Source organism: Petaurus breviceps, unplaced genomic scaffold, assembly GCF_028583685.1.
Source record: "Petaurus breviceps papuanus isolate PSGF00001 unplaced genomic scaffold, PetGlider_PUasm1.0 178, whole genome shotgun sequence".
Taxonomy (NCBI): Eukaryota; Metazoa; Chordata; class Mammalia; order Diprotodontia; family Petauridae; genus Petaurus; species Petaurus breviceps.
Window position 1 is genome coordinate 18,111,485 of NW_027185777.1, and position 14,209 is coordinate 18,125,693.

A 14,209-nucleotide genomic window follows, 5' to 3' on the forward strand; every position below is an offset into this window, starting at 1 on the left:
TTGGCAGCTCAGGGGGCAGGTCTCAAAAGTCCAGGGCAATTCAAAGCGGCCACCAGCAATTCTCTTAGTCTCTCTCTCTCCAGGAGGTGCTGCTTCCCAAAAAAAGTTCTTCTGCCTCTCACTTGTCTCTCCAAATCTACGTCACCAGCTCCTCCCAGTTCGTGTCTCTCTTTTCAAGTCAACAAGTCCATCCCACAGGTGGGATTAACAAGCTCTGGGTTTTAACACAATCAATTTGAAAAACTAAGCCCATACAGGGGAATCTTTAAATGCCATTACTATCACAGTATGTATTGACTGACTGACTAGGCTATTCCTTGGGTGACAATTACATGGAGTGTTTATTAAAAGTCTTTCCAATTCCATAGGATCTACCAGCAATTTCATTAAATACAGACTTCTAGAAATGATGGTCGCCTACCAACACAATAAGGTATCTGAGTAGGACTTCAAAGATCATCCTTCAATATTCCTTTGCTGTATATATTTTAGGAATGTAGGAAATAAGCATGAGGCACAGACCACTAACCTATAGGTTCCTTTAAGTGATGAATATGCAAGTTATGCAATTTACTTGTACAAGATTACTGTTTAAAATATTTGAAATTTCTCTTAGCATATACAGAATTTCACTACATTCAAATCAAAATCACCAGGTACGCCTCATCTTTTATTTAGGGTACCTTCTGATAGAATCAGACAAATGTCTCCATCGGTCTGGGTTACCCTGGGCAAGTCAGTCACTCTTCACTTGGGCCTCAGTTTACTTAATCATAAAACCAAGGAGCTGGATTAAATGTGTCAAAAGTTCTTTATAATTTTACTGTTTTATGACTCTATAAAAGGAGCAGAACATTTAGTAACAAAAAGAAGTATAGTGAAAATATAACATTGTCCTATACTGGATTCAAAGAGGAAACCTAAAACTCAGAAATGTTTACTCATAGGCTAGATCCATATACTAAGTCACGTACTAAATAATGATAAGGAATGAAAACCAGAGTAGGTGTGGGTGACTGGGAGGTTTGGCCACTGGTTAGTTGAATTCCATCATCAGAGGGGCAAGGGAGAGGGGTAGTTGGTGGACAACTAAATTCTGTAGCAATTTTTAGATACAGCATGAAATCAAACTACTTTATTTAATGCTCTATAAATCCCAGATTTAGTTGTTGTTGTTTTTTTTTACAAGTGAGGCAGTTTATTACTCAAAGACATACAAGAATGTGGCTCCCCGGTCATTCATGCCCATTGAGGGTGCAATTTTTTTTATTTAATATTATGTTTATTTTTAGTTTACATCATCCATTTCCACAAGATTTTCAGTTACAAATTTTCTCCCCATCTTTCCCCCACCCACCACCCCAAAACAGCAATCCCACTGTATAACCTCTCCCCCAATATGCTCTCTCCTATATCCTCCACCATTCTCCTGACTTTCTGGTAGAGCGAGATGGATCGCCATACCCCAATGCCTGTATATCTTATTTCCCAGTTGCATGTAAAATAATAATAATAATTTTTAAATATTTGATTTTAAAACTTTGAATTCCAGATTCTTTCCCTTCCTCCCTTGTCATCCACCCTTACTAGGAAAATAAGCAGTTCAATATAGGTTGTACACATGTAGTTACACAAAACATTTCCATAATGGATATATTGTGAAAGTCTGACTATATTTCCCTCCATCCTATCCCGCCCCCCACTTGTTCTATTCTGTATTTTTGACCCTGTTCTTTTTCAAAAGTGTGTGCTTCTAACTACCCTCCCCCCCAAGCTGCCCTCTCTTCCATCATCCCCTCTCTCATCCCCTTCCCCCTTACTTTCCTGTGGGGCGAGATACCCAATTTAGGGTGTATGTTATTCTCTCCCTAAGCCAAATTCAATGAGAGTAAGATTGACCCATTCCCTTTTGCCTTCTTATTCTTCCCCTCCATTTTAACAGTTATCCCTTGCCTCTTCTATATGAGATAATTTACCCCATTCTGTCTCTCCCCATCTCCTCTAATTGTATTCCTCTCTCACCTCTCAATTTCACCTTTTAAATATCATCCCTTCCTATTCAATTGATCCTATGCCCTCTGTCTATGTATACCTGTACACATATATACACTCACATATGTATTCATATGCACATATACCCTCCTATATAGACATATATGTGTATGTATACATATTATATATAAATTTATATTTCCTTCAACTATCCTCATACTGAGAAAAGTTTCATAAGTTATAGTTATCATTTTTCCATGTAGGCATGTAAATAGTGCAACTTTGATAAGTTCCTTATGATTTTTTTTTCCCTGTTTACCTTCCCATGCTTCTCTTCCTTCTTGTATCTGAATGTCAAATTTTCTATTCAACTCTGGTTTTTTTTCATGGAGAATGCTTGAAAGTCCTCTGTTTCATTGAATGACCATATTTTCCCCTGAAATATTTTACTCAGTTTTGCTGAGTAGGTGATTCTTGGTTTTCGTCCTAACTCCTTTGATCTCCAGAATATAATATTCCAAGCCCTTTGATCCCTTAATGTAGAAGCTGCTAGATCCTGTGTTATCCTGATTGTATTTCCACAATATTCAAATTGTTTCTTCTTGGCTGCTTGTAATATTTTCTCCTTGATCTCAGAACTCCGGAACCTGGCTATAATATTCCTAGGAGTTTTCTTTTGGGGATCTTTTTCAAGAGGTGATTGGTGAATTCTTTCAACCTCTATATTGCCTTCTGGTTCTAAAACATCAGGTCAATTTTCCTTGAGAATTTCTGTTTTAGTTTGTGGTTTTTGTTTTGTTTTTTGTTTTTTGCTTTTTGGAGGGCAATTGGGGTTAAGTGACTTGCCCAAGGTCAAATGGCTAGGGTTTTTGTGTGTGTGTTAAATGTCTGAGGCCAGATTTGAACTCAGGTCCTCCAGATTCTAGGGCCGGTCCTCTATTCACTGCACCACCTAACCGCCCCAAGAATTTCTTGAAGGACGATGTCTAGGATCTTTTTTTGATAATGGCTTTCAGGTAGTCCAATGAGATATTTCATTTTGCCTTCTATTTTTTCATTTGTTTGGACATGTTTAATAGTATCTTGATTTCTCATTAAGTCATTAGCTTCCATTTGCTCCAATCTTATTCTGAAGGAATTATTCTCTTCAGTGAGCTTTTGAAATTCTTTTTACATCTGGCAAATTCGGCTTTTTAAGACATTTTTCTGCTCATTGCCTTTTTGGGCCTCTTTTTCCATTTGAGTTAATCTGTTTTTTAAGATGTTATTTTCTTCAGTCAGGTTGTTGACTCTCTTTTCATGAGTTCCTTGCATCATTCTCATTTCTCTTCCCAATTTTTCCTCCACTTCTCTTACTTGATTTGCAAAATCCTTCTTGAACTCCTCCATGGCCTGTAACCAGTTCTTGTTTTTCTTGGAAGCTTTTGGTGCAGGAGTTCTGACTTCATTGTCTTCCTCCCATTCCACGTTTTAATCCTTTTTGTCCCCAAAAAATGAATTCAAGGTTTGACTGCTGAGCTTGCTTTGTTTCCTTGGCTTGCTCATGTTTCCACTCAATTACTTGACTTTTGAGCTCTTTGCCACAGTAGAACTCTGCTTCCAGAGGGGAGAGCTTTATCCCAAATCCCTGGGGTTTTCTCAGCTGCCAGAGCTATTAGGAGTGCACCATCTCTACAGCCCCCACTTGCTCTGGCTCACTGGTCACACACCTCAGGACCACCACCCAAGACCATGATCCAGATCCAGGAAGGTTAAAGCAAGAATGATTACCCTCGAAATGGTTGCTTAGCCCCTCTGTGATCTGTAGGCCAGGAGCTCTGAAGCAACTAAGTGGATGTGACTGCATGGCTGCTGCACCTCTGCCACTTCTCGCTCTAGGGGCATAGGCTGGACTGCACCTCCATTCACTCCCCCACCCCCCAGTTCCAACAGAGTTCTACACTGACCTATCCTTTTTCCTTTGGCATTTATGGGTTGATACTTCTGGAAACCACCACTGCTGCTGGTGATACACTCTCCTGAAGTCTGCTGCAGCTGCTGGTCAGGCACCCTGGGGCTAAAACCATGGGCTCAAACAGGGCTGGGCTTGGCTCCCAGCATGCTGTGAGGAGCCCTTTCTGTCTGCCTGCCAGGCTGCCTTCAGTGGAAGATTTGTTTCTCTCTGTCACTTTGTGGGTTCTGTAGCTCTAAAATTTGTTGAGTCTTTTTTTTTATAGATATTTGAGGTGGTTATGAGGGGAGCACACTGTGTTTTCCTGCTTCTATGCCACCATCTTGGCTCTGCCCCAGTTACAGTTTTTTAAACTCAGTGTTTTTCATTATATAAACTCACCCAGAAATGTTTAAAACAGACATTACTATGTATTTATATTTCACAAAAAAATTCTTAGATAAAAGTAGCCAATTAAAAAATTAAAGAATATTTCAATCCAAGTTACTATTTTATTATTACTACAAATTATTACTATACAAATAGTAAATTATATTTTAGAAGTAATTTTTTTCTTAATGGAATAAAGGCCTAAGGTATTTTATGCAATTGAAATAAGCTAAGCAAGTGGTTACAATGAATGAAAAACCTTTATATTCACAACAAAATGGCTAAACAATTTTTTTAAGTTAATTTTCCCAAAAACCCTCAGCATTTTGTGAAAATAAATATCAACATTGTCCAATCAGGCAGAGCAGTTAAGATTGCCACCTAAGAATCATGGCCCTTCTTTCCTTATTTCATATTCTCTCTGCCCCTCAACATTGCTATTCCCATTTCTAATGAATTCTCCACTCTAAGGCTGTTTCCAAATACATAATAAGAATTGGCCATTATGACTATACTAGATTAGGTAATAACAAGCATTATAGGCAAATAATATAAGGGCATATTCTACTAAACCAAGAATGTATTATACCAGTGGTTCTTGATTTCAGGGAGAGTGTTTTTGTTTCTTAGAGGATTTTTCTCATGGCACAATTTTTTTTTGTTGGATGACATTGTTGGCTGCTTAATGTTTAAGCTGCCAGTGCTATGATAGAGTCAGGAGATAGGGGCATGCAATTTCTTTTAAGGTTAATACATACAATTGTTAGACATGTTTTGTTTATCTTGTACATATTATATTTCATTAGACTTCTGAGTAAGTAAAATTTATTTTATTATTTAATTATTTTATTTTAATTTCTTTAAAGAGTTCTTTTTAAATTTTCACGGTAGCATCAAAGCATCCAAAACTTCATAACACACCTGGCAATGCAGCATACCCTTTGAGAACAACTGCACTATTTGCAAGGCAACTTTTAAAATATTTTTGTTAACTTAAAATAAAACAGGGATAAATACTATTTACATAGAAGTTGATGCTTTTCTAATGCAGTATTTACTGAATTAGAAGTGTAGATTTTAACATAATCACAAATTTACAACTGGAAGAATCTCACAGACCATCTTATCCAGTCCTTTCATCTTTTTTTTTTTTTTTTAAAAATTGGGGTTAAATAATTTTCTAAAGTTTACGGGCAGTTTTTTTTGGGGGTTATGTTGAGTGTCTCTGCCCGGGATTTGATCTCCAGGTCATCCTAACACCCCTAGAGCCGGTCCCCTTACCCCCTCACCCCCCCCCCCCCCCCCCCCGACCCTTAGTCCTTTCATCTTAAGGATAAAAAACCTGGGACCCAGAGGTGTCAAGTTATTTGCCTATGGTTAAGATGACATTAAGTCATAAATTTGGAAATTAAGGTCAGACCCTCTGATGCCAGATTCACCTCTTCCTACTGCACCATACTTTCTTTCAAGATTATGGTTTCTTTTGTTATTGGTTGATGATGGCCAGATTTTACCTAAGTTACAAATCCTTCACAAAATTGATTTAACACATAAGCAACTTAGAAAGTAGCTGCTGCCATCTCTTAAATAGGTCATGTAGCATAATGCAGCAAAAATGCCGTGTCATTGAAATGCTAATGTTGGTGAAGCCTTCTTCTTCTCCATGTTGTGCGGAATGAAATTTGCTCAGTTAAGAAAAGCAACCATTTAAACGTGTGTCCCAGTTGTGATTTCTTAAGCCTAATCACAATACGGCATTTACAAAAGCTTAACTGAGAATTTTCCTGAGATGGGTTGTTTTATGTCCTTTATTGATTAATATTTATATCTTTCAACAAAATAACTGCAAACACAATTTAATGCTTGCTTAATTCTTTCAGTGGGACTGATGGTGAGCTAAACATTGGCATCCTGGACATCTTTGGTTTTGAAAACTTCAGAAAAAATTCCTTTGAGCAGCTATGCATTAATATTGCGAATGAACAAATTCAATTCTACTTCAATCAACATGTGTTTGCATGGGAACAGGTAAGACTAGGAAGTGGATTTTGTTACTTTCAATGAAGTCAAAGGAAACAAAAATTATGCACATTCCCCATGGTGAAGAGCCATCTTTGTATGTATGTGTTTTATAGAAACACACACAAATACAACCACTTGAATTCAATTTTAATAACAAAGACATTTGTAATATTCTGAAAACACACATATGCAGAGAGAGAATATAAATCTATAATGTAGACACAATACATATTAATGTTTATATATATACAGGTCAAGTCATCAAAGCACCTACCACATGCTAGGTACTTTGCTAAGTGCAAGAGATACAAATAGAGATAAAAACAACCCCTGGCCTGAAAAAGGACACAATATTAGTGGATACAATGTGAAAATAGATATATGCAAAAAAGGAAAGATATAGACTAAATTGGAGATGATTTGAGAGGAGAGGCAAACTTTGATGTCATGATTAATCTATTCCTTCAGTAATGTGAGTACTCCCCACAGTGATACAGATAGCAATCCTTCTATACCTGGTAATCTTATGCAACTCTTGCCCATATCCCACAAGTAATGCAGGATATCTGAAATGTAGGATCCTAAACATCCTTTCTTTCATGTATTTCCTAAAATCTGGCATTAGTCATGCAACTTATAGGAGTCTAGAGGGACTAGGGATATAACTTGACCAACTCTCCTCCTGTGCGGTAAGTACCGTGCCTTTCCATAAAACCTAGGAAGGCTGAACCTTTGCTAAAAATAGTAGTTCATTTTGATTTGAATTAGACCAACTGTTTCATTTTCTATAAGCCTGCATAGCCGAATGGCTGTTACAATTTAAATATCCATCAAAAGTGCATTAAACTTCACACTTACAGTAGCTAGGCAACAGAACACGCTGATAATGGGTTTGATGCAAATGCAGTACAAAACTGATCTTGTCACTGAACAAGGTACAATGTGTAATTTATGATTCAACCTAAAAAAATACTTTTCTTTAAAGAGAAATCAGTGACTTTCATAATAGCTTAATATATGCTTTCTTGAATAGCATTGGCTGAAGCAATACTATTGAAATTGTCTTTACCATGACCACAAGAAAGACATAGTCCAGAATCTGATATTTGTTTGTATCTTTCATTATGTTCTTTTATTTCCCTCAAGCATTACTAAGTTGGTTTTGTATTTGATAATTTTGTGATGGATTTAAGATGAATAGTTGCCTTTGAGTTAGAAACATCCAGACTTTTTCAGAATTTTATATATTATGCTGAGTAGGAGAATTTGGGAAAAAAATTTGGTTGTGATACATATTATTATCTCCAAAAAATTATGGACAAATCTAAAGCCATGTCCTTGCAGTGCTGAAGAGATAAATTAAGCTTTGATATGGAGCATGGCCTCAGAATGGTATGTTGTATTGTTAAATATTCTGGTTAATAAAGGTTACTACATGTCTTAAACGCATTGTTCTTCTTTAAAGAACTGAAATCCAATTAAATGTACTTAGCAATAAAATTCTGCTGAAGATAACTGAATTTTTCTGTGATGATCCAGAAGGCACTTAGCATTTTTCTGTGTCTCAGGACTGTAATTATGAATATCAGTTATTGTACCAAAGATGTGGTACCTGGGCTCATTGTTTGAGAATACTAGTTAGAAGGATTGTCAGTAATAAAAAGGTCTTTATTTTTGGAAAGAAAAAGAACCAGCTCATTTTAAAATAGTATAGCATAATGACTCAATGATCCTGGTAGTGAAGGTCATTAGAGTTGAATTTAAGGTACTATATAAAAACTGAATCTTAAAAGGGTTATCGGGGTGGCCAGGTAGCACAGCGAGTAAGAGCACTGGCCCCACAGTCGGGATGACCTGGGATCGAATCCGGGCTCAGACACTTAGCACCCACTTAGAAACACCTGGCCGTGTAACCCTGAGCAAGTTACTCAACCCCAATTGCTTAGGGGCGGCCAGGTGGCACAGTGAGTAAGACCACCAGCTCCAGAGTCGGGAGACCTGGGATCAAATCCAGGCTCAGATTCTTAGCACCACACCCAGAAATAACTGGCTGTGTAATCCTGAGCAAGTTACTTAACCCCAATTGCTTTAAAAAAAGGGGGGGGTTATCAAAATATATATTAATGTTATAAGAAAAATTAAATAGTAAAAGGACTATTGTATTCAAAAGAGCTTAGGATTGAATTTCATTTAACAAATAACATTAGGCAAATCGTTTTACCTCTCAAGCTTTGCTTTCTTAATCTGTAAAATGAGATTGCATGAGAATTCAATGATGGGGAACCTGTGGCCTCTAGACCACATGTGGCCTTCTAGATTCTCAAATGCAGCCAAACATTTGTTCTGTAAAGTTTGGATTCAGTCAAAGGGCCGTACTTGAGGACCTGTAGGGTCACATGTGGCCTCGATACTACAGGTTCCCTGTCCCTGGACTAGATCCTGGGTTCTTAACCTTTTTCATGCTTCATGAACCCCTTTGGAAGTATGATAAAACCTTTGGAACATTCTCAACATAGTGTTTTTAAATAAATAAAATATATAGGAATACAAAGGAAATGAAGTATACAGAAATAGTTATTAAAAATTTAATTTTGATTTTAAAAATAAAATAAATTAAAAATTTTAAACAAGTCCTTAGACCTCAAGTTGAAAACCTCTGGGTTTCATAATATCTGAGACTTTTCAACTCTAAACCTATGACTTCAACCTCTGTGCAAATTAGTATCAGTTGACTGAAGGCAACATGGAGCATAATAAATAATGCTGGATTGGCAATGAGTTCTAAATCCAAATGCCACTTCTGTTACTTACCAATCATCTAAACTTGGGCAAGTTTTTTTTTTTTTCTTCAGCTTCTACTGCGTGGGCTTTTATTTTTTTTTTACATCAATTTTTTTTATTAATTTGTTTGTTTAGTTTTAGTTTACAAGATTCAATCCCACAATCCCTTGAGTTTCACATTCTGTCCCCCTGCCTCCCCTCCCTTCCCCATGGCTGCATGCAGTCAAGAATAGGATCTGTAAATACTTTCACATTAGACATTAGTCAGGTTATAAAGACAGATTGTATCAGATGGAATTAAAAATGGTAAAGAGGAAATAAAACCAAACAAGAAAAGGAAAAAGATTAGGTAGTTTGCTGCAATCTGGATGCAGACTCAGTTCTTTCTAGTTCTTTCTCTGGATGTAGACATCTCTCTCCATCATGAGTCTTTTGGGATTGACTTATATCACTGCATTGCTAAGAAGAGTCCAGTCTATCAAAGTTGGTCATCACACATATGTTGTGTCTGTAATTGTGTACAAATTTCTCCTGGTTCTACTCTTCTCACTCAGCATCAGTTCGTATAAACCTCTCCAGGTAAATATGACATCCATCTTCTCCTCGTTTCTTATATTGGGTAAGTTTTTTAACCTCTTTGAGCCTCAATTTTCTCATCTGTAAAATTCAGAGATTGAACTACATAATCACTAAAGTCCCTTGCAGCTTTGGCCGTTGTTATTCTAAGTAGACTTCTTTCATTTGAACTGTCCATTTGGGTGTTCCCAAGTAACATTTCAGTTTTGTTTTCAGCCATGCATAAGTGATGGCATTTTATTGACTGATGGAATGTTCTGTTTCAAAGACAGATATTAGCCAATTACTCTATTTTGTTTTATTTAAATAACTAATTTGTTTTCCTTAGATTCTTAGGCTTGGCATAATTGTACTTTTGAAGCAATTCATAGTCTTTTATTCTTGGGTCTGTTGAACAATAAAAGCCTATAAAAGTGGAGGTGAGGATTTCTAGGATGCTTCAAAGGTAAATATCCCTAAGGCAAATAGCTAAACAAACATGAAGAGAAACATCTACCCCTGGTCAGAATTACGAAAAGCAAACTAATCATATGAGGTCCATATCCAAATTCTCAGGGTGGTTTTTCAAAGATGGCAAACTTGAAATCTATATGTCTTCAGTGAATGGGCATCAGGTTTGGTAGATATTCTGTTGTCTGAATCATCACCCATAAGATCATCTTGTAGCCCTGAAAAGTACAATTCACGTGTCCCTGATGATCCATCTGGTTTGAATGTATACATATGACTATGGATACAAATGTTTTCCTTCTGTTTTCTTCTCATAGTTGCATATGATAAGAAAGGAATAAATTTACAATTCACTTGAAACTGGTTTACTCTCTATAAACAGGAAACAATTATCTATAAATTCATTAATGTCAGGTTTTTACTTGTCAACTATAATCACAGCCATTATTACTTACCAACAAAAAACCATTACTTCACCAGTGTGTGTGGGTTACCAGGGCCTTAAATTCCCCAACTAGAGCAGCACTTCAGTCAGCACTTTCATAGACCAGGTAGTTTTGATCTGACAAACAGGCAATTGTAATTCCAAATAGGAACCTATTTCATGAATGTGCTGAAAAGCTACTTCCTGTTCAGGGACATTTGGCCAAGTTCAGCCCTTAGTTGCTATATGTTCATGGAGAAAAAGAGCAGAAATTGAGAAGAATTTCCTACTGAAAAAAAGCTGATGCAATTCTAGTTAGGTTGGTTATCAGTCTCTTTCTGAAAATGGAATCTTGTTTTCCCATTTACTAGCATTATAAATATGTCCCTATAGAGTAGAAAATTTCTGGCAAGGAAAAGGTTGTAGCCAGCCCTATGCCATATTATCTGGAAATTTTATTCTCTAACTGGAAACTGATTTTGCCAATAGAATATTTTTCCAACTCTCAGATCTCCCTTAACCATTAGCTCTCTGCTCTATGGTCTGTTTTATGCACTCTAGTTTGTATCTACCCAGCCTAAAGGAATTTCTGCCATGCTTGCAAATCTCTTGAGAATATATTTATAGCATGCAAAACTTTAGTTCCTTCCTTCTTGCCCTCTTGTTATTTACTATGTGTCTAATAAAACAGAGTTATATTATTATCAATACCATCCAATAGAAGACATCATGTGAACAGTTCTTAAAGTTCCGTGCCATATACAAATGGGTTCCCCATATTATTAATACTACACTATCAAAATTCTTCATATTTTATAAGAATGAGAGACAATTGTATTTGTTAGAGTATTTACAAGCTAGGTAGCAGTTCAACCTTTTATATTGCAGATATGGAGGTAAAGCCAGACACCAGTAACATGTAGTTTTTAATCCTTCTAAAAATGCAAGGTTGGAAATGTACTAGCAGTGGAAGAAGCTTATTTTTCCCTTCATGTTTCTCAACTTTGCAAAAGGATTTATTCACATTTAAGCATTTCCTCTGACATAAATGTGGCACATATATTTGATTTTTTGGTTTTCCAAATGCTAATATCAGTGAACACTTCATATGGCAGTCACTGGTACAGTTCCCTGCATGAAAGACAAATTTTGCAATTACCCACCTAAGCAATGAATCATATCCAAGTAGTTTTTTTTTTTAGCACAAATACTTTTCTGAACTTTTTTCACTATGAGGTGAAAGGTCTTAGTTCAAGGAAGGCATGGAGGTTGTGCAGCTCACATACCTTTGAAATTTGTTTCCTAGATATATCCTTGAGGGGCATAGCAAATACTGATTTCTATTTCGCTATTCTAATTGGGTCACAAGCATTGCGCTAAATATGATTTTTAAAAATATGCAAAAAACTGAACCTTACCTTCTCAGAGTTTCCATTTTAAAGTCAGAGAAGCATCACTCATGCCAGCTATAGGTAGGTTATTCCTTGGTGGAAGCTCATTATTTAGATAAATGCCTCAATAAATCTATTAAATCATCTGGGTTATACAAAGCAGTTGCTTCTCTTGTGGCCTGAGGAATTAATCTCCTTTGTAAAATGCCTTATTTATATCTAGAACATACACAGTTTGGTCATCCATTAGAACAAACTCATTGTCTAGCTGCCAAATTTTCTGAAGTTCATTATAACATTTTAGAGGTAGGCTATTTGTTTCTGGTTTTGTATAAAGATTTGTTTCTATATATTCTGGTTATATATTTGCACTCTTGGATTTGGAGAGGGACATCAGAAGTCATTTTGTCCACAGGGGCTATTTACAGCATAGAATGGAACGAAGAGTAGCTATTATTCCTCTAGCTTCTCTTATGAAAAGTGATGCGCATGATTTTTATTTCCAGCTGTTCACATCCTCAAGCTTAAAGGTTTTGAGATTCTGAGTATGGGCTTCAGCACATAATTTGTAGTTGTTACCAAAACTAATAATAATAAAAATCATTGTGTTATTTTTGAAATATCTAGGTTTTCAGCTAGTTTACATTTGAAAAGTTTCAAAAAGTCAGTCCTCTGACTCAGGCTGTGTAGGTGGATCATATTAAATCCTTAAAATGCATCTGTGTTGCTTTGCTTACAAAGTATGACTTTATATTTTACCTGAAACTTTCATATTTTCCCTCACACTTACAAAAAATGCTTATGCTAAGGGAGTCAGTCACAGCTGTTCTATAAACCATCTCATTTATAACACTAGAAAGGAAAATTAATGAGTAAATAAGGCAATTTAAAATTAAATCAAGCATTCTAGGTCCCCAAATGGTGAAAATCACTTTATGACTGATAAGTATTAAAGTAGCCAAATATATTTCAGACTAAATCCATGCTTTAGCCGATCTTCATTTTTTAATCGATGGCATTGTTAAACGTACAATTTTAGATCTCTAACAAAATTGACTTACAAGTGTAAAAAGTAAGTGAATATAGTGATTGATATCACAACCTTTAAAATATTGTATAATATTATGTTATTAAGTGTAGCAGCCAGGTCCCTCCCCCATTTGTCTTGCACCTGGAAATTCCAGAAAAAACTGCTCAAGACTCAAGGTACCAGGTTGATCTGTGTCCATTCAAAAGTTATAGTACATAAGCCCCCACCAATGAATTTACTCTTACTTGTCAGCCAGGGGCAATAATTTAAAGCAAAGACATTTAATAAAATGGCTCAGTAAGCAAAGTTGTGTTAGATCATTTCCTCCATAAATATAAGGCCAGAGTTTTCCATGCATACTCATGTGCTTAGGCAACATGCATAGGTAGATAAACATGTGAAAAATATAGATGTGGCCATGACACACAACTTATGGCTTGCATTTAACTCAAGAAGTATATATCTTAGAAAATGGGGGCCTAGGAATATAAGGTGCATAAGTCAAAAATTCATGTGTCAAAGACACATATACATATGCATATTCACCTATACATTGGGAACATATGTGGGTAAAGCACAAAAGGGCTCATGGCATCTCATGCCTCTGACACTGCAGGGTTGCTGTGTTTTAATGATACCTTTGTTCTGCACATTATCTCTGTTGACTGGCATCTTGGTCGTTACTGGCATGTAGACAATGCTGGCTGTTGCTCTACTGATCTCACAGGCATTGCTTTATATCTTTTCTGGGTATGTGGTTGGTTGCTTCTTTTTACCCTAAACTTCTGCCATAGGGATAAATCCGGTGGTGATAACTGTCATTTGAGAGTTAAACTGCCTAGTTATAAACTCTGAGGGGTGCTTAGCTACCATTTGAAGGCAATACAACTTCTTCATATCAAGTATTGGATGCCTATGAACTCTGTACAGCAGGAGGCACTGAGGAGGAATCACACAGTTTCAGGATGTTCACAGACCCTCCGGGGATATGACATAAATTAAATGGCAGTCGTTTTGTTATGTGACACAAGCCAGCAATCCAGGTGTCTCTCTGGTTAAAAGAAAGAGTGATCAGTGATATATTCCCAAGTGCTTTAAGAAAATAAAATCTTTAGTAAAACAGATCAGATAACCACAATATTATTTGAAAAGATCATTACATTAAGAATCAGAATTCTTTAGTAATCAATAATCTGTGGGGTTTTTATTCAATTTAACAAATG

General features: G+C 36.3%; 1 protein-coding gene across 1 annotated transcript in view; it reads left to right on the forward strand.

The window, feature by feature from the left end:
* MYO3A (myosin IIIA) overlaps positions 1–14,209 on the forward strand; it is a 269,882-nt gene that overhangs the window by 138,891 nt on the left and 116,782 nt on the right. Inside the window, exon 18 of the mRNA XM_069086101.1 lies at positions 6,193–6,340. Coding sequence (XP_068942202.1) covers positions 6,193–6,340 — 148 coding nt within the window. The remainder of the gene's footprint in view (positions 1–6,192; positions 6,341–14,209) is intronic.